The sequence below is a fragment of the Plecotus auritus genome (genome assembly GCF_963455305.1).
Source record: "Plecotus auritus genome assembly, chromosome: 8".
Classification (NCBI taxonomy): Eukaryota; Metazoa; Chordata; class Mammalia; order Chiroptera; family Vespertilionidae; genus Plecotus; species Plecotus auritus.
The window spans coordinates 34,924,243-34,950,825 of NC_137782.1; the positions used below are offsets into that span (position 1 = coordinate 34,924,243).

The 26,583-nt window shown below is 38.0% G+C and overlaps 1 protein-coding gene across 10 annotated transcripts in view; it reads right to left on the reverse strand.

Annotated features, from left to right (window-relative positions):
• PTPRM (protein tyrosine phosphatase receptor type M) overlaps positions 1 to 26,583 on the reverse strand; it is a 668,229-nt gene that overhangs the window by 268,483 nt on the left and 373,163 nt on the right. For all 10 annotated transcript variants that reach the window (XM_080683128.1, XM_080683126.1, XM_080683127.1 and 7 more), the window contains one exon: positions 438 to 746. In XM_080683128.1, the coding sequence (XP_080539254.1) occupies positions 438 to 746 (309 nt within the window). The remainder of the gene's footprint in view (positions 1 to 437; positions 747 to 26,583) is intronic.

Below are 26,583 nucleotides of genomic sequence, written 5' to 3' on the forward strand. Positions count from 1 at the left end.
TAATGAGGTAATTTCTCAGCACTACACTGAAAAGCAAGGGCAGCTTCTCTTTTGGGCTAAATTTTTATCTGAACTATGAAAAGTGTTTCAGAATGCCTTTTAAATATATTTAAATAAGCATTTCATATAAGTAATAGTACCCAAAATAATAACTCTTTAGTTCAACATGAATGAAGAGAGACATAGAATTATTTTACATAGAAATGTGACTATCTGACTCATAAAGAATTAAAATACACTTCTACTTCTTTATTCCCTATACCCTTTTTAATCAGTGCTTAAGTATACAGAAGCATAGACATGTTTATATTTTATTATTCAACACACTAAATAGTTCTTCCTTCTATTTTCACTATAAAGATCTCAATTTAAAAGAAACAGAAGCTGCTTTCTTGAAAGGATATAGATTTCAAATAAACATATTTAAAAGTACTCACGATCTTCATCTGTCTGTACTATGAGTTCTTGACTTTCTTTCCTTCCTTCTGGATTCATGAGGATGAGTTTCACACTAACATTGGTATACGGTGAGAGGTTAGTGATCGTATGTTGAGGATGTGAATTATCTGTGTCCCAGCTTACTTCTTCTCGCACCTGTTCTTGTCCTCCTACTTGGTAACAGTAGTGGACTGTGAGATTGTAACTATGGCAACGAGTCACATTATATCCAAATGGCTCCCAGCGGATGGTGATTTGTCGAGATTTGACTTCTACCACTTCCAGTTTTCTTGGGCCTCGCATGGGATCTATTTAGAAAAGAAAATAAGGAAAAAGAAAATGTAAGAGAAATGAATTTTAAAAGATCTGGTGAAGCCCAGATGTCACAGATAGTCACACTTGCCCCCAATATCTGGTCTCCTGTTCTTCTGGAATAATAAAACCCTTCAATCTTATCAGGGTATAAGGCCACTCAGACTAAAGCCTAAGTAACATTTCCAGCTTCTTCTGCAGATGTGGCCATGTGCCTGCATTCTGGTGAAGGATGAAAAGATGAGAAGTTAAGAAGAGTTTCTGCGAGGGTGCTTATAAAGAAGGGGTTCACCATCTGTGTTCTGTCCTCCTTCCTATTAGCTGGACTGAGGACAGGGTATTTGTTGCTCATGCAGCTATGATGAAACATGAGGCTCTTACACATTAAGAATTCAAAGCAATGATGAGAAATGAGCTACAGTTCCTGATAATCACTGAGTTACCATTACCAGATTTGAGCTGCCTACTTCCAAATTTTTCATTAGAAATAAATAAAATGCTTTTATTTAAGCCTCTTTTCCTCTGGGACTCTGATATAAGAAATCAATCTTTTTTAAAAATTAAATTTATTGGGGTGACACTGGTTAATAAAATTATATGTTTCAAGTGTATAATTCTATATCATCTGTGCATTACATTGTGTACCACTATCCAAAGTCAAATCTTTTTTTATCATCATATATTTGACCCTTTTTATCCCTTATTACTTCCCACTCCCCTCTGATAACCACCATACTGTTATCTGTGTCTATACATTTTTCTTTGTTTCTTTTCCATATTTGTTATTTGTTACTTTCAGTTTTATATCCCATATATAAGTGGAAAAATATCCAATCTGAACGTGAAGATATATATGTTATATATACATATACTTTAAAAATTAATTTATAATTATATAGTTGAAAAACATAAGAGTAAATGCTTGAGAATTCACCACGAAATAATATAATGATGAAAGAGCATAAACTTCTGAGCAGAACTCCAAGTCTCTTGAGTTTTGATTTGTATACAGTTCATGCAGTCAATACTGAAGTATTTCTTTCCCATCCCTCACAAAGTCTTAGCATTATTCCTTAGTCTGAGCTCCAGACACAGAGTTTCAAGCTTAGAAATCTAAATGACATGCAGGGAATATAAGCATTTTGAATGGGTTTAAAGAAAGAATATATACAGACAAAGCTTAAACTTGTTTGTGAAATGAAGATGAAGATAGAATAATACTAAACACATAATATTTATTGAGTGCCATATGCTATAGATTTTCTAAAAACATTTACTTTTTATGGTTTTGGGAAGAACCTAATCTACAATGAGGTGCTTTGGTATATTCATAAATACATTTGATCCATATATTTTGATTTTTCTTTTCCTGAATTGTGGTAATCATATATGAATTTAAAGTGATCTACAACAGGTAAGGAATCTATAATAATAAAAGCGTACTATGTTAATTAGACCAGACAGACGAGCGACCTTCCGGACGTCATTCCGGTCGTCCATCTGGATGAAGCCACCACGGCGAGGACCAAGGCAAAGGCAGATAGGGGCGATCAGGCAGGCCGGCAGGGTGGTTAGGGGTGATCAGGCAGGCAGGCGAGCCGTTAGGGGCAATCAGGCAGGCAGGCGAGCCATTGGGGCAATCAGGCAGGCAGGCGAGCCATTAGGGGCAATCAGGCAGGCAGGCAAGTAGTTAGGGGTGATCAGGCAGGCAGGCCAATGGTGAGGAGCCAGCGGTCCCAGATTGTGAGAGGGATGTCCGACTGCAGGTTTATGCCCGATCCTGCAGTGATTCCTGCGGGATCGGGCCTAAACCAGCAGTTGGACATCCCCTGAGGAGTCTCTGTTTGCAAGAGGGTGCAGGCTGGGCTGAGGTTACACCCCTTCCCCGCCTCGCCCCCGTTCATGAATTTCATGCACTGGGCCTCTAGTATTAAATAAGCATGAAAACTTGAGAAATAATCACTACCATTTACTGTGTGTGCTCTTATGAAGTAAGTTCCTTTATATATATTTTATGTTCCTCAAAGCAATCCTGTGGACTAAGTACTATTTCCCCAAATACACAGATTAAAAAAAAAAAAATAATGGCAATGTCAGTTCAATAGTTTGACCAGGATCAAGATTTGATGTTAGCACCTGAATTCATATCTGTCTGACAACTAAACAGATGCTGCTTTGACTCTACTGCAGAGTTTCTACCAAAAATGAAGAAGATAATAAGAAATTATGATGGTAAAGATACCTAAAACATGACCAAAGAATATAAAATACAATAAATACCCCATGTATTTAATCTTGCTGAAAAGAATCTTTCTCCCTCTTCCTAATTCCAGAGAAGAGGGCTCCAAAGACATGTCCCCTAGCTCAGCTTTCCAGACAACCCTCCCTATCTTTGCAGCCACTGGAAATTTGCCTGGACAATTACTGATTTCCATTTGTGTATACATTCCTTGTTATCTCATCATTTAGAACCTAGAGAGAACTCTGAACCACCCCCTTTCCTTGCAACCTCCAACAAATGAAAACATTCAAAGTGAAATAATGTTTTGGTTTTATATGTGCTAGTTGGGATTCATCGGCCAAGTATCTGCTAAAACCACAAAATGAATTTAATAATGATTGTTCATGCTGCTCCATCCTGTAATAACTTGAGAAATCAAGGCCAAGTGAGATGAAAACAGCCCCAGAGAAACGGGAGTGGTATTCTCAAGGAATATTCCTTATTACAAAATTCATTTTTTATACTTAAGTTACTAGTGATAGGGAAAATATCATAAGTAAGCTATTCAGAAATAACCTTGAAGGTTTTTTTCCAGTCCAGAGACTTTTCACAGTGTAAAGGAAATGTCTAATTTTATATAATGCTTCATTAGTTGAATGTTTATAAAAATTTTTAATAAGCTCTAGATCCCATATACATAAACAGATTAACATGCATCTCTTTGCCTCTCTCCTTATTAATCACAGTCTCCTCGAGGACCGTTCTTAAGCATTTTCCCAAGGTTTTCATCAATTTTACTGACTAATAAAATGACTAAGTGCTTCAAATATCAATTTAAACAAGCAGTGCAGTTCTAACTTAATTTCAATAGAAAACTACTTTCCACTGTATAAATAAGCCTGTATCATTTCAGTATTCCTTAGCCAAGAGAATACACACATGAATTAAATACTAGGATTTAAAAAAACCAAAGGTTCTATCTGTCTACTGGTCATTTTTTCCCTTTAAACCACACTCTCTTCCTTTCTGTTATTACCTCTTGGGATTAGATCATGCTAAAATTATGAAAGAAACTTCCCATAAATTTGCCAAGTGTAATAGCTAGACCTAGCACAAAACAACCCTCTCTGTGACCAAGGCTCCAGGGTCCCTACTGTCATGAGTGTTCATTTACAGATTTGATGAAAAGAGGCTTGTGCTCACAAGCCTGCATCTTTAAATGCTCAGTTAACCAAAACAAATTATTTTACCAAAACTTTTCCAAACCTAATATTTCCACTGTGCCTTCATTGGCCTTTGCCTATAGTACAGTTCTGTTGCATCGCCAAACAGGTCAATATCAACATGGCAAAGGAAGGGATAAATACTATTTTGACTCAGATTCTTCTTCTTCTTCTTCTTCTTTTTTTTTTTTTTTTTTTTTACATTCATTACTATATTCTACCATTTACTTTTTTATTGTTTAAAGTATTACATATGTCTCCTTCTTCCCCAATCAATCCCCCCTGCCATTCCTACCCCCCAGGACAAGCCCCCACCACCCCAGTGTCCATGTCCTTTGGTTATGCTAATATGCATGCATACAAGTCCTTCGGTTGATCTCTTACCCCCCTCCCCACTCCCCTGTCTTCCCTCTGAGGTTGGACGGTCTGTTCAGTGTTTCTTTGTCTCTGGATCTATTTTTGTTCATCAGTTTAATAAATGGTGCTGGAAAAATTGGTCAGATACATGCAAGAAAAATGAAACTAGATTACCCACTCACACCATACACAAAAATAAACTCAGATTCTTAAACACTCCTCCCATTAGTCAAAAGCTTAAGAGAGAAGTTGATGCAATACCACCACGTGGATAATAGCCCACATTAGATGAAGAGCTGTCATTTTTATTGTCAGGGCCCAAAGGCTAGAATTAAATGAGTTGGGAAAATGGCATCTGGTAACTTAAACTGCGCGGCCAAGTACCTGCGATAACATCCTCCTTCGGTGATAGCATTGATAGGCTAAGTTCAATGACTAAGGGAATCTGACAATCCTTTCAACTCATCCTTAGCAAACTGCCTGCTTTCATTGCTTCTCTTTTTAAACCTTTTCTCCTACCATTCTACAAAATTGAGCTCTGATCCAGCAATGGTTTACAATGGTTACATCTTAAGTTAGTGTTTAATAATACCTGTACCTTCTGTCGGAACCATTTCTATTAGTCTACTGCTAAATGTGAATGAGGCATTCCACAGGGACAATTTACTCTAGTGACTTAGGCTGATGATCACTGAAGACTTTGAGGGGCATCATTGCAGAAATATATCCCTATTGTAGGGAATGAATGGCAACTTCATAATCAGAAATGGGTAATTTCAGTTGGCTGATTACAACTCACGCTGCATTTCGGGGAGTAGGGTACACACTGCCAAAAAACCTTGGCATACTATTACTACCATTCTATGCGTGCAAAATAAGTCTCTTGGAGTTAGATAAAAGGGTAATAAATTATATTCATAGGACCACTACTTGTAGAATATTTGCTTCTCTTTCCTCACAATCCTAAATATGTTAAAAGGATGTGAGTCTATTCCAAGGACGTGTCTCTTCACACTTGCACCCTTGGTCAACACTGGAATGGGCATAGTGACAGGCCCCGCTGGCATGGAGCATGCGGCCTCACCTGGGCCTACTGGCTAGGATGAGAGACTAGAACATCCTCTCGAAGGAAAACAATGGCTGTCATGCCTAAGCTTAGTCAGGAGCTTCTTACCGATTCCCCTACTGGCCAGCAGCATTTTTCATTCTGTTCTATTTCTGTGAGTTTGAGTCAGGTTTCAAGCACAGAAATCTGACAGTTGCAGCCCTGACCCCAGGGAACCAGCACACCAGGTCCTAGCCTCCAGCACTGTAGCATCCTATTTAATCAGTGATCCTGGCTCCTTCTACATTCACTCCTGTTTTTTCTATAAATCAGGGGAGAGAAACTGACAGATAGGATCAATTTCCATTGCAAGTTCAATTCACAGCTCATTTCTCCGGCACCCTGCACTTTTACCTTCTATTACTACTTGAGTGCTTTTTCTGAAACTCAATTCAGAACTTGTGAGAGATATTTGGGTGTAATTTTAGGATCCTGTCATTAATAATAAAAAACACAGATTGCAACCAAGGTCCCCACTAACAGGTTTCTCTTTTGTCCTTCTTCATGAATTATCTGGAAGTCTATTACAATAAAAGGAATAACCAGCAGATTGGCACGGTGAATCCCCTTTGACACCTGCAGGTACTGTATTTCTGCCTTACCAGTTACACAAAAGAAGGTGACAAAATTATAAAATGATAGTTTTAGTTTCTTTACTGTTCAATTAAATCAAAGCAAATACCTGATTAACAAAATATTATAGCAGCCTATCCAATCATTCAATATTCCTAAGCAGCAAGGAATTAAATTCCAGGTACATGATGGCACTTTTTTTAAGTGAAATAGCTGTAGTTTTGGTTTATTAGTCAATGTTTTCCAGGTTTTAAAAAGTGCCCTTTGTCAGAAAAGTTGAACATTCTGAAATATACCAATTCTTTTTCTTTAAATATTTATTGTTGAAAGTGTTACATATGACCCTTCTTCCCCCCATTGACCTCTTCTAGCCCACCCCTGACCCCCACCCCAGGCCTTCACCACCCGATTGTCTGTGTCCATGGGTTAAGAATATATGCATACAAGTTATTTGGTTGATTTCTCCCCTCCCACCCACCCTCTCCACCTTCCCTCTGAGATTCCACATGATACTCTAAAGGCATCTATAGACCTGTGACATAATTGAATACATTAAAACTTGTCATAATAATTATATGAATTTCAATAGTCCCTCCCACAAAAATATTTTTACAGATATTACATGAATAGTTTTTACATAACTATTGTATCATAATTAGAATCAATAAATGTACTTGAAAAGTCTTAACTGTATCACCCAATCTTACATCAATGAATAATTTATTCCTAAACAACAAATTGAATTTCAAAACTAATACTACTTTAAAGTATGAAAACACAGTTTTATTAAGTGAATGAAAGTGCAGCAACGCCAAGCCTTATAGAAAATCAAACATTCTACTTTATTTCTTGACTTAAGATGGACATATTCTCCGCAATATTTTTCATGTGTTCCAAGTGCTGGTTTGAACTTTTTCTAAATCAGAAAGGTAAGTAACCTACTACCCCTGTTGCTGGGAAATGGACTATCCACATATGAATTATATTGATCGTTTAAATTTTGATCACAGTAGAAAGCTGGAATTCCTATTCACATGTTATGGGAAATGTAAAGGATTACCTTACATAACAAAATGACTAAGACACACACTGTGGTGAAAATGCAGACCCTCTCAGGCACGAGTCTCAGGATGCACACACTCTACACCTGAGTGGCCAGTGATGCCCTGGAGGAAGGTTCTCCAGTGGTGTGGGGAGACCCTGAAAGGGCAGTGTGTACAAACAAACACTGTGTTTAGTTCCGTTTGTCCACTTAAAAAAGAAAGTAAAGGAATACATTTTTGGTTTCAGGGGATTCACCAAGGTGCCTAATTTCAGCAAGTCTTTCAGGATAACTTTTAAAAAGAATTTTCTACTTTAATGTTCTTACTAAAGAGTTTGTTGAATGGCAGTTGGAAAAAAGAGGCAGTAAAAATGTTACCATTGGTATCATCTGAAATGAAGAAATATGAGCACTGATAAAGTACCCAATGGTAGTAACACTTGTCACATTGTATTCTGCCTGAATTGATTAACTGTACAAAGTAAGGATAGGATCCCGCAATGGTTGAAAGATATTATTCTGCAGAACATGAAGTATCCTTTTTTGTTGGTTTTAATTTAAGGTTTCTGAAATTTTAAGTAATAAAACTTTAAAATACATTGAAAAGTACAAAATCAATCACTGTTGTACATACTAATATCAAATGTTAACATTTTCTGTTTTGCTTCAGATCACTTTTTATTAAAGAAATAAAATATTGCTGATGTAAATCCTTTCCACATTCCTGCAGGCTATCCCAAGGTTATCATGTATCATTCCCAGACATGTCTTTGTACTTTTATTACATATATCTGGGATGGTTAAAAATTTAGGTAATTGCTACTATTTTTTGCAACTTGAGGTTTCATTCAACATTAGCCATGCTGAAACATAGATCTTGTTTAGATTTATAGATAGGTCAGATAGATCATTTAACTAGTGTATAGAATGCCAGTAATACATGAACCATAGCATACATGTCATTTACCATGAAATACTCTCCACTTCAAAACAACTAGGTCTTGAATATGATAATTATATATATATATATATATATATATATATGTATATATATGTGTGTGTGTATACTATATACATACATCCATAAACATATACATACATGTATATATATATAAACACACACACATATACACACATACACATTACACAAACTAAAAGTTCTTAGAGAAGACATTTTTAATGAACAAAAACTTAGGATAAACCAGTTCAGAAGTAAATGTGCTGTGAGGTAGGCATGTTGACAGATGTTGAGGGATATTCTTTTTCAGCAATCTAATGCCATTCACTAATTTACCAGACTTCAATATTCAAACACACATATAAAATACTTAAATTGCATTTTCACAAAGTTTTCAAATCTAGGTACTCCTCCCTAATCTTATCATTCCCTCATGCTGTAGCCAGAATGCCTTTTCATGTGGCATTCATCTGAATCTAAGGATTTTTAATTGTTGCCTCTTTATCATGCAAACCAAATAAAAAACATTTCCATTAGTAAATCAAAACTATCAAACAGATCACATACCATTCTTACTTTCTGTCGGGCGAATCTATCTGCTGTATCCCATATACACTCTCCCTCCCAAATTAACATCTCTGCTCTCACTGACCCATACACATGCAGCAATAGTCACCTTTCACCTGCCAAAAAGTAGCTTTTAATTTCTTTTAATATTGCATCAAAATCAATCTATGACTGTTTCTTTTTAGTTAAAATAAAAACTCAGAGAGACTTTTATAGACCCACATGGTCAAAACCCTAATGTTCATACATTGATTGTGTTTCTATATGATTTATTGCATTCTATAACAATCAAATTCATTGAATACAGACACCAGGTCTAATAGAAATGCTTTAGAAGATGTCTACATCTGCTAATCAACATATTTAATAAAAGGATACTAACACAAAATAATAAATATCCTCTGTCTAGCTCAGTTCCTCTCTTCTCATAAGTCAATTCTGAAAACATCTCCTTTTCTCCAGTATTTACCACTGTTCTGTGCTGTGACTTGCATCAGTTTTACTTTATCACTTTAAAGGAGTCACAGTATAAATGTGGCTTCCACTAACCATGGGAATGGTCCATTTTTGCGTGAGCTCCTTGGTGACATTTCCGAAGTGTAAAGGTCACTGCTGTAGAAGGAACACTACTGCTATACAGGAAAATTAGAATCTTCAATTGTTTCGATGCACTGGGATGAACAAACTGCAATTCATCCTATAGATGAACTTTACATGAAAACTGTTGTATGACATAAAAATAAGTCTGCAGTAAAAGACTTCCTTGGTATTTATTTCAGACCATATAAAATAGGAGGAGGCAAAATGATTTCCAAAGAGTACTTCAGAAGTGTCAGAAATTGCAGAGAAGCATCGATCAGACCGTCACACCTCAGAGGGAAGACAGGGGAGGGTGGGGGTAAGGGGGAGAGATCAACCAAAGGACTTGTATGCATGCATATAAGCCTAACCAATGGACACAGACATCGGGGCGGGGGGCAATAGGAGGGGGGATAAGAACACATATGTAATACCTTAATCAATTAAAAAAATTTAAAAAAAAGAAAATTAAAATTAAGATGGCAACCCTAAAAAAAAAAGTGTCAGAAATTAGACTGGAATGGGTTTTGACCTTTTCTAACCCTCATAAAGCTGTGATACCCACAGAAAGCCTTAGAAGTTTGGATCTGAGATTTTACCCAGAGCAATAGTTTACCCAAACCATTCACTCTTCATTACAGAAGTCAGGAGAAAAGCAAATCAAATACAATTTAGTTTTTTTTTCTTTATTGATTAAGGTATTACATATGTGTCCTTATTGCTCTATTACTCCCCTCACCCCCCTACCCATGCCCTCATCCCCTGGTGTCTGTGTCCATTAGTTAGGCTTAAATGCATGCATGTAAGTCCTTTGGTTAATCTCTCCCCCTTACCCCCACCCTCCCCTACCTTCCCTCTGAGGTTTGATGGTCTGATCGATGCTTCTCTGTCTCTAGATCTGTTTTTGTTCATCAGTTTATGTTGTTCATTATATTCCATAAATGAATGAGATCATGTGGTATTTGTCTTTCTCTGCCTGGCTTATTTCGCTTAGCATAATGCTCTCAAGTTCCATCCATGCTGTTGCAAATGGTAAGAATTCCTTCCTTTTTACCACAGAGTAGTATTCCATTGTGTAGATGTACCACATGTTTTTAATCCACTCATCTGCTGATGGGCACTTAGGCTGTTTCCAAATATTAGCTATGGTAAATTGTGCTGCTATGAACATAGGGGTGCATATATCCTTTCTGATTGGTGTTTCTAGTTTATTGGGACATATTCCTAGAAGTGGGATCACTGGGTCAAATGGGAGTTCATTTTTAGTTTTTTGAGGAAACTCCATACTGTTCTCCACAGTACAATTTAGTTTTACCTATAGTAACCATTCTCTCTAGTTAACACTAAGCAGGTAAATCTTATTTAAAAATTTTTAACCTGTTTAGAGCCTCCTATTTTTGGCATTTGCAATCTTTTTATGATTGCCTAGTCTTCCGTTTTAAGTTATTTATGAGTTTGGGCAAATGGTATCACAAAATGCCACACTCAGCTATGCTAAAATTATTCTTCTGTGTTTTCATCAACAACTTGTATTAGAAAGAGCTTTCCTCAATGTAAAATTGCATATGATTGATAAGATTCTGTTTAAACTCCTACGTTTTCCATCCTTCATATCTTCTAGGGAAGCTGGGAGAATGGAGAGTAGAAAATACAGTTCTAGAAGGTTAGATAGTATGTTGCTTGCATCCCACTGAGATTTTAATATCAGGACACAAAAAGGAATGGACAGTTTCCTTTATTTTAAAAAGATAAGAAAAAAGAAACAAAAGTTCTAACTTAAATTTTTTTTTAAAAAAAGCTTGATCTTTTTATCAAGAGTAATAAAAAGCTGTGGTATATTTACATCATGGAATACTATGCAGCAGTGAAAAGAAGGATCTCTTACCCTTTGAGACAGCATGGAGGGACCTGGCGAGTATTAAGCTAAACAAAATAAACCAGTCAGAGAAAGACAGGTATCACATGATCTCACTCATATGTGGAATCTAATGAACAAAATAAACTGATGAACAAAATAGAACCAGAGACATAGAAGCATGGAACAGAATGATGAATCTCAGAGGGAAGGTGGGGGTGGGTGGGTGGGTGGGAAGAGATTGACCAAAGAGTTTATATGCATATATTACTATGTATAACCCATGGACACAGACAATAGTGTGGTGAAGGCCTGGGGGTGGGGCATGTGTGGCATGGAAGAGGCCAATGGGAAAAAAAGTATTTCAGCAATAAAGATAAATTTAGAAAAATCTTAAACAAAAAAAGAGTAGTTTGCCTCACTGTTGAATTATCTCCAGATTTTGCTACTAAATTAGCACTGGCTTACAGTCATACCTTAAAGGTAGTTTTTTGAGTGGGATTGACTCAATTTTCCCACTTTTCTGACTTTGCTATGTTACTTTTCAAACCCTTTCAAATATTAAGCCTTAGCTTACTATGAGGAAGCTCAATTTTCTATTTAGAAAATGGAAAGGCAATATGAATTTTTTTTTGTTTTCCTAGATGTCAGAAAATCGATCAATTATTTATTGAAGATGTACTGATTCACAGCCATTTATTCCAACACTCCTGGAGGCCTGTCATCTGCTTCATGTCCCTTAGAGAATAGTCTATTACATTTATTTATGAATACTACCCCAAACTTCTCCTTTGAATGAACTTTTGTCTCCTGATTTCATAGCACCTGGAAAAAGTTCTAGACATCCTCTTCTCCACTGTCCACAAAAATAAGGAGTGAGTATGGTCACAATTCCCCCAAGATGCCCTTGCTATTTCATGCACTGACCTAATTGCTCCCCCCACCCGAGAGATTCTGACATTCAGTTCTGGGGCGGGGGGGGGGGGAAGGGTGAGGGTTAGGAATTGGGGTAAAGTGGAGTTTTCTAAAGCTCCCCCTGAAGTAATCTGGAGACTACCTTCACCCCACCTGGTAAAGAATGCCTGAAATACAAACATGAGCACACATACACTATGCCACCTGGAAAAGTGCACGGTGTGATGGATATACAGCACACCTTTGTTCTTAGGTTGTTTGGTACTATCTTTTCTTTTCTCTTAACTTGCTATGTTTTTCCAGGTATTGTTTTCTTGAATAAAATCACAAGGGAACTATAACAAATAAGGATTGTTATAATAGCTAATTCCTTACTCAACTTGTGAAAATAAATTTCAGTTCACTGATGTACATTTCTATCATTTTAAATTCTGTTTATTTGTCACAGAAACTTAAAAATTACCAATAAGTATGCTTCCTTTCATATTGCTTAGAAATCATTTAAAATTATGGAATATATTGAATAATTATTATTATTTTACTTTATCTTTATTGTTGAAAGTATTACAGATAACCCCCTATATCCCCCCATTAATTCCCTCCACCCCACACCCAGCCTTCCCACTCCCAGGCCTTCACCACACTATTGCCTGTGTCCATGCATATAAGTTCTTTGGTTAATCTTTCCCAACCCACGCACCCATCCCAACCTTCCTTCTCAGATTCATCAGTCTGTTCCATGCTTCTATATCTCTGGATCTATTTTGTTCACCAGTTTATTTTGTTCATTAGATTCCACATATGAATGAGATTATGCGATACTTGTCTTGCTCTCACTGGCTTATTTCGCTTGGCATAATATTCCCCAGGTCCCTCCATGCTGTCTCAAAGGGTAAGAACCTTCTTTTTTTTTACAGTTGCATAATATTCCATTGTGTAAATGTACCACATCTTTTTTATCCACTCATCTGCTGATGGAAACTTACACTGTTTCCAGACTCTTAATAAGGTAGATCATTCATTTGCCATCTAGTGTTCAGTTTAGTTTACAATACTCATAATTTATACATTTTAAAAAGTAATTAGACATTATACCAATAACCCATCAGATAATACTTCTAATGGGTTATTGATATAATAAAGAGTAAACTAGCTTTATCATCCTTTCTGAAGTTGAATTCTTAGTGAAGAATAAAGTCTTTCAAAATTAATAACAATCTTTCTTTGATCTAGTACTCATTTTCCTGCATTTGCAGATGCTCCCTCACTTCCTAATACCTTGTAGCAAGAACACATGGTGGGTTTGACTTACTTGGATGGGGTGAGGAGGAGGCAATACTTAGCTTTGACATGGAGGCCCAGGAATCTATATTTTGAGGAGAGCTGTTTAATATGATCTTATCTATGCTTTGAACGTAGCAACCTGACAAATAAACTGACCATACAGGGAATAATGGGAAATTTTGATCCTGAAACTATATCTCCTTGTGGGGTAGGCGAAGATGAAACACACACACACACACACACACACACACACACAATAAATGGTGTCTATGGAAAAAAACACACATAGATTTAAGCAAGGACACTACATCATAGAGGACCAACAGCTGATTAGATTGGGGTTTTGAGAAGGGGGTGTTGATAAATCATCATATTTCCTCCCCAACTGCTCCCCCACACTAAGTTGGGAATGAAAGAAAAATAAATAAATACAAGTCTAGATACACGGTGGATACAACAGAAAATATAGATGGGAGATAGAGACAAGATATGAGATAAGTGGTATTCTCAGCTATACATCAATTTGTTGAGGTTTTAGGAGGCCAATCCCTAATAGTCTGCCTTCCCTTTCAGGTTTTTAAATGAGACATAGATACTAGAGAAGTAAAGATCACACTGTTAGGTTTATTACTGATAACAATGATTGAAGAAAAAGACTTACATCTATGTCCATATAAACTTTCTTTTAAATTCTTTCTTACTATTCCTCATTTAAACTCTTTTTTTCCCACATATTTTTTTGAGCTTTAATTAACATCATAAAATTTACCCATTTAAATTGTACAATTCAGTATTTTCTAGTATATTTACATAGTTGTACAACCACAATCTAAGTTTAAAACATTTTCATTACCCCTAAGAGAGACTCCATATGCTCTATCCCATCAATGCCACCACCTGCAGCACAGATGATGTGAACGAACTAAAAAAAAAAATCTAAATTAACTACAAGAAAAAAATCAACATAGCTTTTCTCTAATGTAAACAAGAATAACATGTATGTATGTTATACAAACATTGCCATAAGACCAAATAATAGAGAGGCAGAGAGACATTTCAGGTAGAGTGAACCATATACCATATCAATGAAGACACAATGGCAGGTGATCACATAGCATGACTCTTCAGCAGACTGAAACAGTGGTGTTAGGTTAGCATTAGGAAGTACTAACAGTGACTATCAAGGTTCTAGGCATAGAATGGAAAAAACTTTAGGCATATTAATAAGGAAGGAGGTCAGGTACTGCAATAGATAGGCATCTAGCTGCCTGACATGGGATATAAGTTGGCATTTAATCTGATCAGCTATCACTGGGGTAAAACAAAATTATAAGGCAGCCAGAAGCAAAGTGACTAGGTACTGAGCCTCGTGCCCTCTTCAAATCTCCCCTGCATGAGGTCGGTAAAGGTCCTGGAGACAGTGTAGGGTTATGCCTACATCTGAGCTCAAGTGGCCCAGTTATGGGGAGAAGAGATATGATGAGCTGGTGAAGCAGATACAGTGACCAGCCTGTTAGCCGCAGAGTGGAGAAAGCCTGGAGGAAAGTCAAAGCTAGAGTTCTTACAGGATGACTGTATTGGCGATAGTAGACTCAGCCTGTACCAGGAAAATGGCAATGTGAGAAATATCTCAGAAACACAAATCATGGGATATGGTTGGTTAAATAGTCGGAGTGGGACAGTGGGGGTGGGGCAAGGGACAGGAAAGGCTGAAAAAGTGACATACTGAAGATAGAGCACAAGGGGAGAAGAGCTTGGAGTGAAATGCTTGTGCAATATCCATAAAAGGAAACCGGGATGCCACTTAAAATGAATCTGCAGCTCAAGGTTATGGTGGAAGATTAGGAGTTTACGTGACTGTTCAAGCCTCTGGTATAGATGGTGATTTCAAGAAAAAGCATTTTAAAAGAAGAGAGGAATAATGAAAAAGACCACATTAGCTGAACTTAATTTTACTTTGATTTTATGGTTTTTTAAAAAGATATTTCAAGGCATTTATCCTTCCATATGAAACTGACAGTAATATTAAAAGTTATAATTTTAAGCCATTCATTCTTTGATATATATGCCATTTTCAATATGTAATTTTACAATAGATTTTCTTTGAATTTTTAAAAAAAGATAAGTTTTAGTCAAGTGAAGAATTTTCAGCTTTGCACAAGAGCCAACTGGTATTTGAATTTTTATACTTGATACATATTAATAGCTATACATTTTAGAGAATGCTTCATTTAAATTCTAATGTATTTTAATAAGGAATGAAAGAATATCACCCAGTATATTTTTTTTCTTAAATTACTCCTAGTGCTTGATTACTCCTCCACAATCAAAATCATGTCTTACATATGAATGATACAAAACAAGGCTACAGCCTGCATGTCGACGAGAGAGATTTTAGCTGCTTGTTTAAAATGACATACCTAGCTATTCAGTAATCACTTTCTAATAACCCCTTTCATTTCCAAATCTACTTAGCCATCAGGCAGCAGTAAGGAGCAAGCTGGCAGCAGTTTTTACAACTGCACATTAGTTTTACATTTCATGACAAGCTAATTCTAGAGAGTTCTAAAGAGAGACAAGCATGGGTTCTTGTGATTTTCTTTCCTTTGCATGAAGGAAACATGTGACTTGCTGCTAAACGAAAGATAAAAGGCTACAGACATACACTTTTCACATCATCCTTATGTCAGTGACAATTTGCCCCAATTGTACCCCAGGTGCTACGTTACATATCTAAGTCAACAAAAAGTAACTAGCTGACAATTACTCCTCAACCCAAACCAGAGACTTATAACGCAGAGGTTCAGAATCCCAATCACAACTGGAATGGAACATAGTATGATGGTGGGATCCTCACAAGAGGCCATGGGTTTAAATGCTGTGCAGACATAATGCAGAACTTCAGTATACACATTTTATTTTATTTTTTAAAAATAGTTTTATTGATTTCAGAGAGGAAGGGAGAGGAAGGAAGAAATAGAAACATCAATGATGACAGAGAATCACTGACTGGCTCTATACTGAGGATCTAGCCCACAACCTGGGCATGTGCCCTGACCGGACTCTAACCCTCTCCTCCTGGTTCATAGGTTGATGCTCAGCCACTGAGCCATGCCAGCCAGGTAGCTTACACATGTTATAATGCAGAAATATAACCACACTGTATTAGAAATGACAAATATGCTTGGCCATGTCAGTTTGGTCACAAAAGGGGCTTTCTGATGCAGACAAACTCAAGCCAAGCCTTATACCTGGTATTAAATTCAAAACCCTATCAAGTGTCAAGTGTGTGAATACAGAGCACCGAATAGCTGAAAGAGTAAACTGATTTTCAAGGCATTATTTTAGCCAATCATGGTCCACATCTGAGCAATATTTTACTCTCTTGCTTTAAGCTTTTAAAGTTGCCATGAAAATCACCTGGTAAAATTATAAAAAACAGTATAAATCAGCCGTGGGCAAACTACGGCCCGCGGGCCGGATCCGGCCCGCTCGGCTGTTCTATCCGGCCCGCGGAGCTGAAAGAGCGGAGGGTTCTCTTGCTCTCCCCTCCGCTCCTTCACTTTGAATTTATATTAGTTCACACAAACACTCCATCCATGCTTTTGTTCTGGCCCTCCGGTCCAGTTTAAGAACCCATTGTGGCCCTTGAGTCAAAAAGTTTGCCCACCCCTGGTATAAATCTTCTCAGATTTTAGCAGCTCCATCCTCCCAGGAAAGCACAGGCACACATCTATACTAATAAAAGAGTAATATGCCAATTAGACCGGGAGAACTTCCAGAGACCTTCCGGACATCCTTCTGGACAAAGCCAGGCTCTTAGCCGGCCTGCAAACCACCCCCAAATGGCCCTCAGCCCCTCACCCAGGCTGGCCATGCCCCCAATGGGGACCCTCACCCTGGTGGGGGTGTGTCCAGCCTGCAAACGGCCCTCAGCCCCTCACCCAGGCCGGCCACACCCCATTCATGGACCCTCACCCTGATGGAGACATGGCCAGCCTGAAAACATCCATCAGCCCCTCACCCAGGCCGGCCCTGTCCCCCAGCGGTGACCCCCACACTGAAGGGTGTGTGGCCAGCCTGAAAACGTCCCTTAGCCCCTCACCCAGGCTGGCCATGACCCCCAGTGGGGAACCCCATCCTGATGGGGGCATGGCCAGCCTGCAAACTGCCTCAGTCTCTTGCCCAGGCCAGCCCCGCCTCCCCAAGGGGACCCCCACCCTGATCTGGGACCCCCTTCAGGGCAGACCAGCCGGCCCCCACCTGTGCACCAGGCCTCTATCTATACTAATAAAAGGGTAATATGCTAATTAGACAGGGAGACCTTCCGGACTTCCTTTCAGACAAAGCCATGGTGGTGGGGCTGAGGCAGAGGCAGTTAGGGGCGATCAGGCCAGGAAGGGAGGGCAGTTGGGGGTGATCAAGCCAGCGGAGGGAGCAGTTGGGGGTGAGCAGGCTGGTAGGGGGGGCCAGTTCAGGGCAAGCAGGCCAGCAGGGGGGCAGTTGGGGGTGAGCAGGCTGGCACGGGGGGCAGTTGGGGGCAAGCAGGCTGGCGGGGGGAAGGAGTTGGGGGCAATCAGGCTGGCAAGGGGGGCAGTTGGGGGTGAGGAGACCAGCAGGGGGGGGGGCAGTTGGGGGCGAGCAGGTTGGCAGGCAGAGTGTTTAGGGGCAATCAGATAGGTGGTTAGGAGCCAGCCGTCCTGGATTGCAAGAGGGATGTCCGACTGCTGCCTGTGGGATCAGGACTAAACCAGCAGTCGGACATCCCCTGAGGAGCCCAGATTGGAGAGGGTGCAGACCGGGCTGAGGGACATACCAGTCCCCCCCCCCCCCCGCCCCCACACACACACCCGTGCATGAATTTCATGCACTGGGCCACTAGTGTTGTTTATAATGCTTTACAAAAATAAATGGGTCTCCTATTTCATGTATCAGTCTGAAGAAAATGTAGCAGGATGTTCTTGCTTTCACTGCAGTCTATTGCTGCTGACAAACTGCATTAATTTTAAGTCATTATTGCCAACAATGTTAGCTAAATCAAGAATTTAAGACAGGACTTCACTGAACCAAAGTGACAACACTGGTGGCCATATAAATCTATACTAGAGAAATGTTATCAATTAATGCTACATGGCTAAATAGCAGAGTTAATTTTTTCAACATGAATACAGTCTGATATGTGTAACCAACCTGAACCAAGGGATGTAGAGTGAAATCAACTTTGGCAAATTAATTTTCAAATGCAAGAAATGATAAATGAACACTACTCTCCAGATCAACTGGTGAAAAAACTTTGAACTGCTTAGTGCATTCAGGCCCAGAATGAACAGAAATAGCTTTTCACTGAGCAATTATGTATTAACCATTTTAAATATCTGGCAACAAGACAGAATAAATGACAGATGTGAAAATGGAGAAACTTGAGATTAAAAGGAAACAAATGAAAAGAAATTCCCTTTTAATTTCTGACTGACTCATATTCTCTCTGTATTTCTCCACACAAATTATCCATATCATTGTTTTCAAAAAGCCTGTGCTTCTTTTCTTCTAAATACTACCACTACCAATGACCTTGAACCATATCTTATTCCTTCAACTCCAAGCCAGCTTTTGGTTGACTTGCTTTTTGACTAATAGCACACACACTGCTAGCCCAATGCAACTGTACACAATACAGGGAGCAGTCGTTGGCTCTGGACCTGGGGATTAACCCACGTACAAAAATAATTCTGAATGGGAATGCTATTTGGGTGAGAATGTGGAGCGCAAGAATCATACTTGGCTGCCATACATCAAAACACATGGTGCATATTCAGAGAAAGCAAGCTAGCCAGCACCTGCTCACTTTTCACAAGCTGAAATACACTCCCCTGAGTTATTGCTGAAATCTGGAAGCTTGGGATGGGTCACTCATGAGGCTAAAGTGAGAAGAAGTGATAGTAATGAGTAGCTAAGTCACCACATCATCACTCGTTAAGGCTCTAAGGGCAAGAGTAAGTTGAATCGAGTTGGGGAGATGAGAGAGGTGTCAGAGCCTGAGAAAGCTGTATGTCGGGGGAATGAGTGGTCAAGCTGGGAAGGGGTACCCAAAATATATGCATCCAACTCTCGGGCTTAAGGGGAAATTGTCCACCAAAGGTTTCATCTCAAAAATGTTTACTTCTTCTCTAGAACTATGAATGCAAATGATTTAAATCACTAGCCCTAGTATTCTACCAGTTTGAAATATATACAGTTTGAAATATAGACAAGAAGTGTTTTTTTTTTTTTAATCGAGGCCTTCAATTATTACTTTTGACCAGAGTATGGGTATCCACACTATGGGAAAATCCTTTCAATAATCTCAAAGCCTCAAAACCTTTGTTAGTCTCATCTCAATTGCCTGCTATCTCTGAACATCTTCAGTCCTGGAAAAGAATAAATATGGGTCTAATCATGTATCAAATACCACATTATAAACAATAACATAAAAGATGATAGCTACTATTTTTAAATTCTTATGTTCCAAGCAGTATTCTATATGTGTGTGTGTGTGTGTGTGTGTGTAAATGTGTGTGTGCATATGTGTGTGTGTGTTAGAAAATACATTAATTAAATATAGAAGGAATGATTCAAAAATTATACTTTAAACTTTGTGAAAATATAAGATTAAGACTAAACTTCTTTTAATTTAAATAAGAAAGCAGAACTGAATAAGTATCAAATTGCTGAGGACAGAATTATAGTAATCTTAAAAGTTCCCAGAACTTCTTATGAGGCTTCATTTCCTCATGATGGTTTATATGCACACAAAATAATATACAAGATTTAACGGGTATTTGCAACACTGACAACTGCATTTTATTAACTTCAAAGGCTGGCTTCTAGACAATAAATCTGGTGTGTTCTAATAATGTAGGTATTAAAAATCTGCTACTTACAGAATTATGAATTTGATAATTACTTCTGAGTTTCATGAAATCATAAAATGTATCAGGCTCTCTCTAAATAATTCTGGTAAAAATAAACTAAAAAAAAGTAGTTTCAGTTATTTATTAATATTAAAACCTTTTCAAGATGTTATAAAGACATGTTTTCAACCACGGATTATGTTACTAGAACTAACTCTAACAAAGGCCCTAATTCTGGCTAAGTGTTTAACTTGAATCACCTTGCAGTTTCTCAGAATTCAAAGTGGGGAGGAAGGCTGGCCTGACTAAATGGCTACTGAAAATAATGCTGACACTGGGACAATATTACTAGTAGGATTAGAAGCTGACTGCAGATGGGAAAAAGCAGAAAGCTAATGTATATTTTCACAACCATGCAAGCTCCTTTCTTCCTTCTATCCAACCAGCTTTTCCCTCCTGCTAAAACAAACACAAATCTGATTAACGTGACAATTAAACTTATTCTGAATTTCAGAGATGTTATCAAGCTTGACTAGCCTAGAAAGGACTGCTAATTTGTAACTTCCAAATTCACGGCACTCTAACACCACTCTCCACATCTTCACCTATATGCCACACACTTGGTATAGTCCCTTTGATGGCAAGGCCACCTATTACTCCTTTGCCTACATTTCCTACAGCACTGCAAATGTGCCTCCATCCCCCTCAACTATACTATCTTTCTATAATGCATTCACTTCAGATGCAAGAGGAAGACATTTTTTGCCCTGATTTTTTTGCAGAACTGGCTTGCTGACCAAACTGCCTTGTTTCTGGCATTTTCATTAATTCCACGCATATTGCATCTGACAGAATTACTGCTATGTTTGTTGACAGAGCCCTCTGGCCTCCAAACATCAAATGCATGATGTTCCTATCAAAGTTGACACCTGTTTTTCATTCCCAGGCATTGATTTTTCCACCCACAAGCCAACATATTTCATAGAAAAACCTGTTAGCACTATCTGCAAAGTATTGATTGCAGTACTACTGAAATCCCTACCTGAAAATTTACGGCCTTAATTTCTAGTAGGTTATATCAGTTATCTTCAAGTGGGTGAAGATTTAAGAATGTGATCAGCATGTGCTACCTAAAATGTTTACTACTGAGCAGGCTACACAATCTGAAACTTACGACAAAATTCAGAGAAATAAATAAATATTAATTTCTTAAGTTGCTCAAAGATCAGATGAAATGGCCACTGTTTTTCAAGGAAAGAATCAAAAGTAAAAGGATACAAACAAAAAGAAAATGCAAGTATTCAATGTTGCAATTTAGGAACAAAAGACTGGGTAGTTTACAGGTGATTTATTCAAAGATTAAGGATAAAAAGTCTGTTGCAAAATATTATGACACAGAATTTATCACTTCATATATAAAACATATAGAGTCTTATCTAGATTTAAGGATCTCATTCATCATTCGACAATAATATATTGAGGAACTTTATGCTAGTTACTGTGTTAAGAATTTCATTTGAGTCATCTCATATTGTCCTCACATTATTCGTAAGGTTGGTACTATTCTCCATACTGTTTGAGAATGAAGAACTCACTTTGGAATTCTCTCTGTTCTACACAGAGGACACACACAGAACAAGTGTTCAGTAATGGTATTGAAAGACATAATATTTCCAAATTTATTATATTAAAGGAGACAAATAAGCTGTAAGAGCACCCCAGGGTCAGCATGCTAACCTCTTACTATAAGTATGTGCACTACAGCCCTGGCCAGGTGGCTCAGTTGGTTGGAGAATCGTCTTATACACCAAAAAGATTGGGGGTTCGATTCCTAGTCAGGGCACATACCCAGGTTGCGGGTTCAATCTCAGGTCGTAGGCAACTGATCAAAGTTTCTCTCTACATCGATATCTCTCTCTCTTCCTCTGTCTCAGAAATCAATAAAAAACATACCCTTGGTGAAGATTAAAAAAAAAAGAATGTGCACTACAGAAACACCACTAAGCATGAAGTATTCTATATATGTGGTTTTGAGTAAATTCTCACATTAAGGCAATGTGAGTAGGGAAGTATTATTTGGCACTTACTTAGAAGTGACTTTGGTAAGCCAGTGTATCAGGTTCTAGGCCTCCAAATCACTTTCCACTCTATTGTCCTATAGAAACAATTACTGAGTATCCAACCAGTTAGACTCAGGCAAGCAAGGCTGAGAGGGCAAACTTGTTGGGAAGGTAGGAGCGGACTTGAAGTGAGAGAAACCATATGAATGAAACCTATCACTTCATCTTTGCTTCTACTTTGTTGAGTCTTCCATACTAATTCAAAATTATGTTATCCTTTTAAAATCAAAGGTTATGCTCCTTCCTGTTTAGACTGCTTTGATTTTGTTATTGTTGTTTTATTTTGCTACTAGAGGCCCGATGCACAAAATTCGTGCAAGAGTAGGCCTTCCTTCCCCTGGCCGCTGGCACCGGCTTCTCTCTGGCACCCGGGACCTGGGCTTCCCTCCGGCCTTCCGGAAGGCCATCCAGAAGGATGTCTGGTCTAATTAGCATATTACTCTTTTATTATTACAGATGTGGGAAGTCTCTTTAATGTTTGACTAATAAACATATTATTATACACATACATATTTAGCTATGAAATGTTAGCAGAAACATGCAGAATCTAATTAAATAGAAATTTCAAAATGATTTACAAAGGTTAGTACCTCACAAGTGTACACATTTCTATACAAAAGATATTCCTAAGGAATGTAAAATCCTAATAACTTTAATATGTTAAAGCTGCAGGGACTTCCATTTTCTTAAGAGATAAATTTTCTCATTCTAGAAATAAGAGAATTAATTATCAAGCCATCTCTCAAGTAAAAATTGATGTAACTAGGAACACAATATAATTGTCTATCTAATTTACATTAGGATAATAAAAAGATTGAATTATATGTCAGTCAAATATTTAAAGACCTATCCTTACATGGATAGATCAAAACTTAATCAACTTTAAGAATATTTTATAGTGATTTGCAAGAAGTAAAATTTTTTATGAAGAAATGAGTATTAGCAAACTCAGGCAAAGGTTCTTTATTTCATATACATATTACAGAAGAATATAAATCGGTACCAAATGAATATCTGTCTGTGCACTAATAAACATCAATAATTTTGGGCATTTGGTACCTATATTTTTAAAAGTTTCTTTGATAGGGGAAATAATTTGTTTATGAATATATCACCAGTCCCAGGAGTTTAGTGCCTTATGATATAAGACACTCAGCAAAGACTGTAAGTCGTATTTTTAAATGGCATGCTTTGATTTTAAGTATGCCAACTTTTGGAAATATGATAACAAATACTGGTTAAGTATGTTCCATATATTAGAAAGTTAGCATAAAATTAAGTAACATAACTACTATTATTGATCTTTTTACTTCTCTTGAGACAATATGTGGACAATTTAATGCTTTGAACAGGAAGATGATTACCTATAAATAGAGTGTTCGTTTGTCCTGCTTTCTTCGGATAGTCCCGGGCTTAAGCCTATTCTTCTGGCATAATTAATATTGAGATTTGGAGTACAAAGCAGATGGTTACCTTGCCTATCAGCCATGAAACTGCCATCATATTCTAGACTCACAGTCATCTTTGGCAGAAATGCCCGCAGCCATGGGACAATAAGAATGATAGACAAAATTGTGAACAATCATATCAGACCCCAATAGAAACTAATGAATGGTAAGACTGTCAGACAGCTGACATTTAAATATTTCATTAAGATATTTACCTGAAATGAAAGATCAACTAACAATGTTCAAAATCATTAAATAAGATCACTAATGCTAAAAAGAGGCAGAAATTAAAAACAAAGAAATTAACAAAAAGAGCTCATCTCATATCACATATGGAAAATCATTTCTCTCCTTATAATACACAAGACCAACATGAGGTTTTCTAAGAGCAAAGTACAGCATCTTGCATGCTTTTATTTTTTTCAGATGGACCCATAGTTCCAACACAAAGGCATGCATCTAGCCCTGTGATTTTTAATCTTTTTCATCTCATGGCACACATAAATTAATTACTAAAATTCTGATTCATTCACACTAGACAGCTATTTTTGTGCTGGCTATTGTCATTTTTTTATTTGACAATTTAAGGGAAAAGTGGTCAGTGCCTCTGACTAAATAGTCAGGTACTGAACTTAAAAATTTTTTTGTGGTATACCAGTGTGCTCTGGCACACTGGTTGAAAATTGCTGATCTAGCCTATTGATTAATGAGCACATAATAAGCTGAAACAGTCATATTGATTACTGACTTAGCTTTAATTCTATTAATGAAAATAAGTATTAAAAAATGCCTTCACTAAAGATGAGATAAACCCAAAGTCAGAAAACAGTTCACTTGTAGAGACTTGTAGGAGATGTGCACATGTGTGCATGTGTGGATGTATTCTGATAATTTACCGTTATAAATTGGCAAATAATTATTAATTATTCACTTTGTACATTATCCATTACAGTTTATTAATGCAGTGCCAACGATTATGTTCAACAGTTGGGCAGGGCTGCTAGCTTAACTCCTTGCCTGGGTGGGTGGGTCATAGGATATACTCCATGGTGCATTGGCTGGGGACCCAAATCAGGTAGTACTGAGCTACCTGGCCAGAAAGGGCAACCAACTCAGATCTGTAGATGGGTGTAGCCACTGGCTGGGATCTCTGCTCAGGTGCAATGGTAAGCAGAAACATAGTTTGCCAAGAACTGACTGTTGGTTGCTATAAGTTCCAGCCCCTATCTCCTATCTATCTGATTCTGAGGGCTCATGCTTCACTGATTCCCCCAATGATCCTTGCGAAGTGAGACTCTAGTGGGTCTCCCAGAAAGCATCCCATCATGCTTGGGAAGTTGGATGTCCACCCTCGTTCCTTTTATACCACTGGATGAACTGTGGTGGGGGGAGGGCCCTGTGGGTGTGGCACGTGCTGGCCTGAGGGAGAAGTGTTGTGGTCATTCTTACCCTTCTGATACAGTCTTTCTGAGGGTCTGTTTTCCAGGGAGGTGCTTCAGCCTCACCCCTTGGGTTCTCGGATTTTCACAGTGATGTCTTATCTATGGATAGTGGCTAGTTGGTCTTTTGGTGAGGGGCATTGAACTTGGGAATGACCTATGTCCCCATCTTGATGATGTTACTCCCCTTAAGATTGTCATTTAATTTTCTAAGACTCCTCTCACATTACTTAGTTCAATTCTGAGAAAAACATCAGAATCCTCTAAAACTACCCATTTATTTTAGTAGTTTCTTAGAATAAAATCCTTTGTGTCAAAGTATGAATGCAAACTTATATACCAGCTTTACTCAAAATAAAACTATACCTACCATTATCTTTAGTTAAACACAGATAATAATATAGTCTGTCTTGAAAGCAATCAAAAGACACTATAGGTCTTTTACATTAGTGTGTAATTCCAGCAATCCATGCTCCTGAGAACATCTAAGTACTTTATGATTACCTGGAATTAATGTCCCTTCCAAATCCAAACTTGACAGAATCTTCAGTTTCTTCAATTTATCTATTCATCCCAGGTTATCCATCCCTTTCCTTTCTCACTTTTCCTTCTTTCACTCACCAGCTGGCATGTCCTAGCTGATCCCCTCAATGAGCCTCCCTGTCACTTACAACACTTTGACCCTTGTCCTTCCTTTACATCACACAGCAGACCCTGCATTCCTGTGTTGGACTTCCATATTCTGACTCTCGTTCCTACGCTGAGGACTTTGTAAATTGTTAGCTAACTCTGAATAAGAGGATGGCCCTACCTAAGACTAGTGATGTCCAACCTCCCTGGGGCTGAGATGTTATTGGAAAGCTTCCACTTCGGTTATCTTCCATTCCCTCAGAAACTCGTCAGTTTCTTTTCCGAATGTCTGCCAAACATTTTACATCCATAGCACTTACACAATACGCAGTAAACTAAGCACTTAAATATCATTAAGTGAACAACACAGTAACTTCTTACATATTAAGGAATTTGAAGGTCACTCAAATAACAGAAGGACATGACTGATTTCTATTGCCCCAAGAGAAAGTGTAGGTCTTGGGAGGAAGCTACAGAGAAACAAATTTCAGGTCAAAAGTGCATTTAAGAGCTATCTAAGTGTTACTAACTTCATAAGGTGTGAACTTCCTACCCATACATGTCCTTTAGTAGTGATGGGTGGACACCTGTTATGTTTTTGGCTGGTGACTGTGGCTGAGGTAAGAA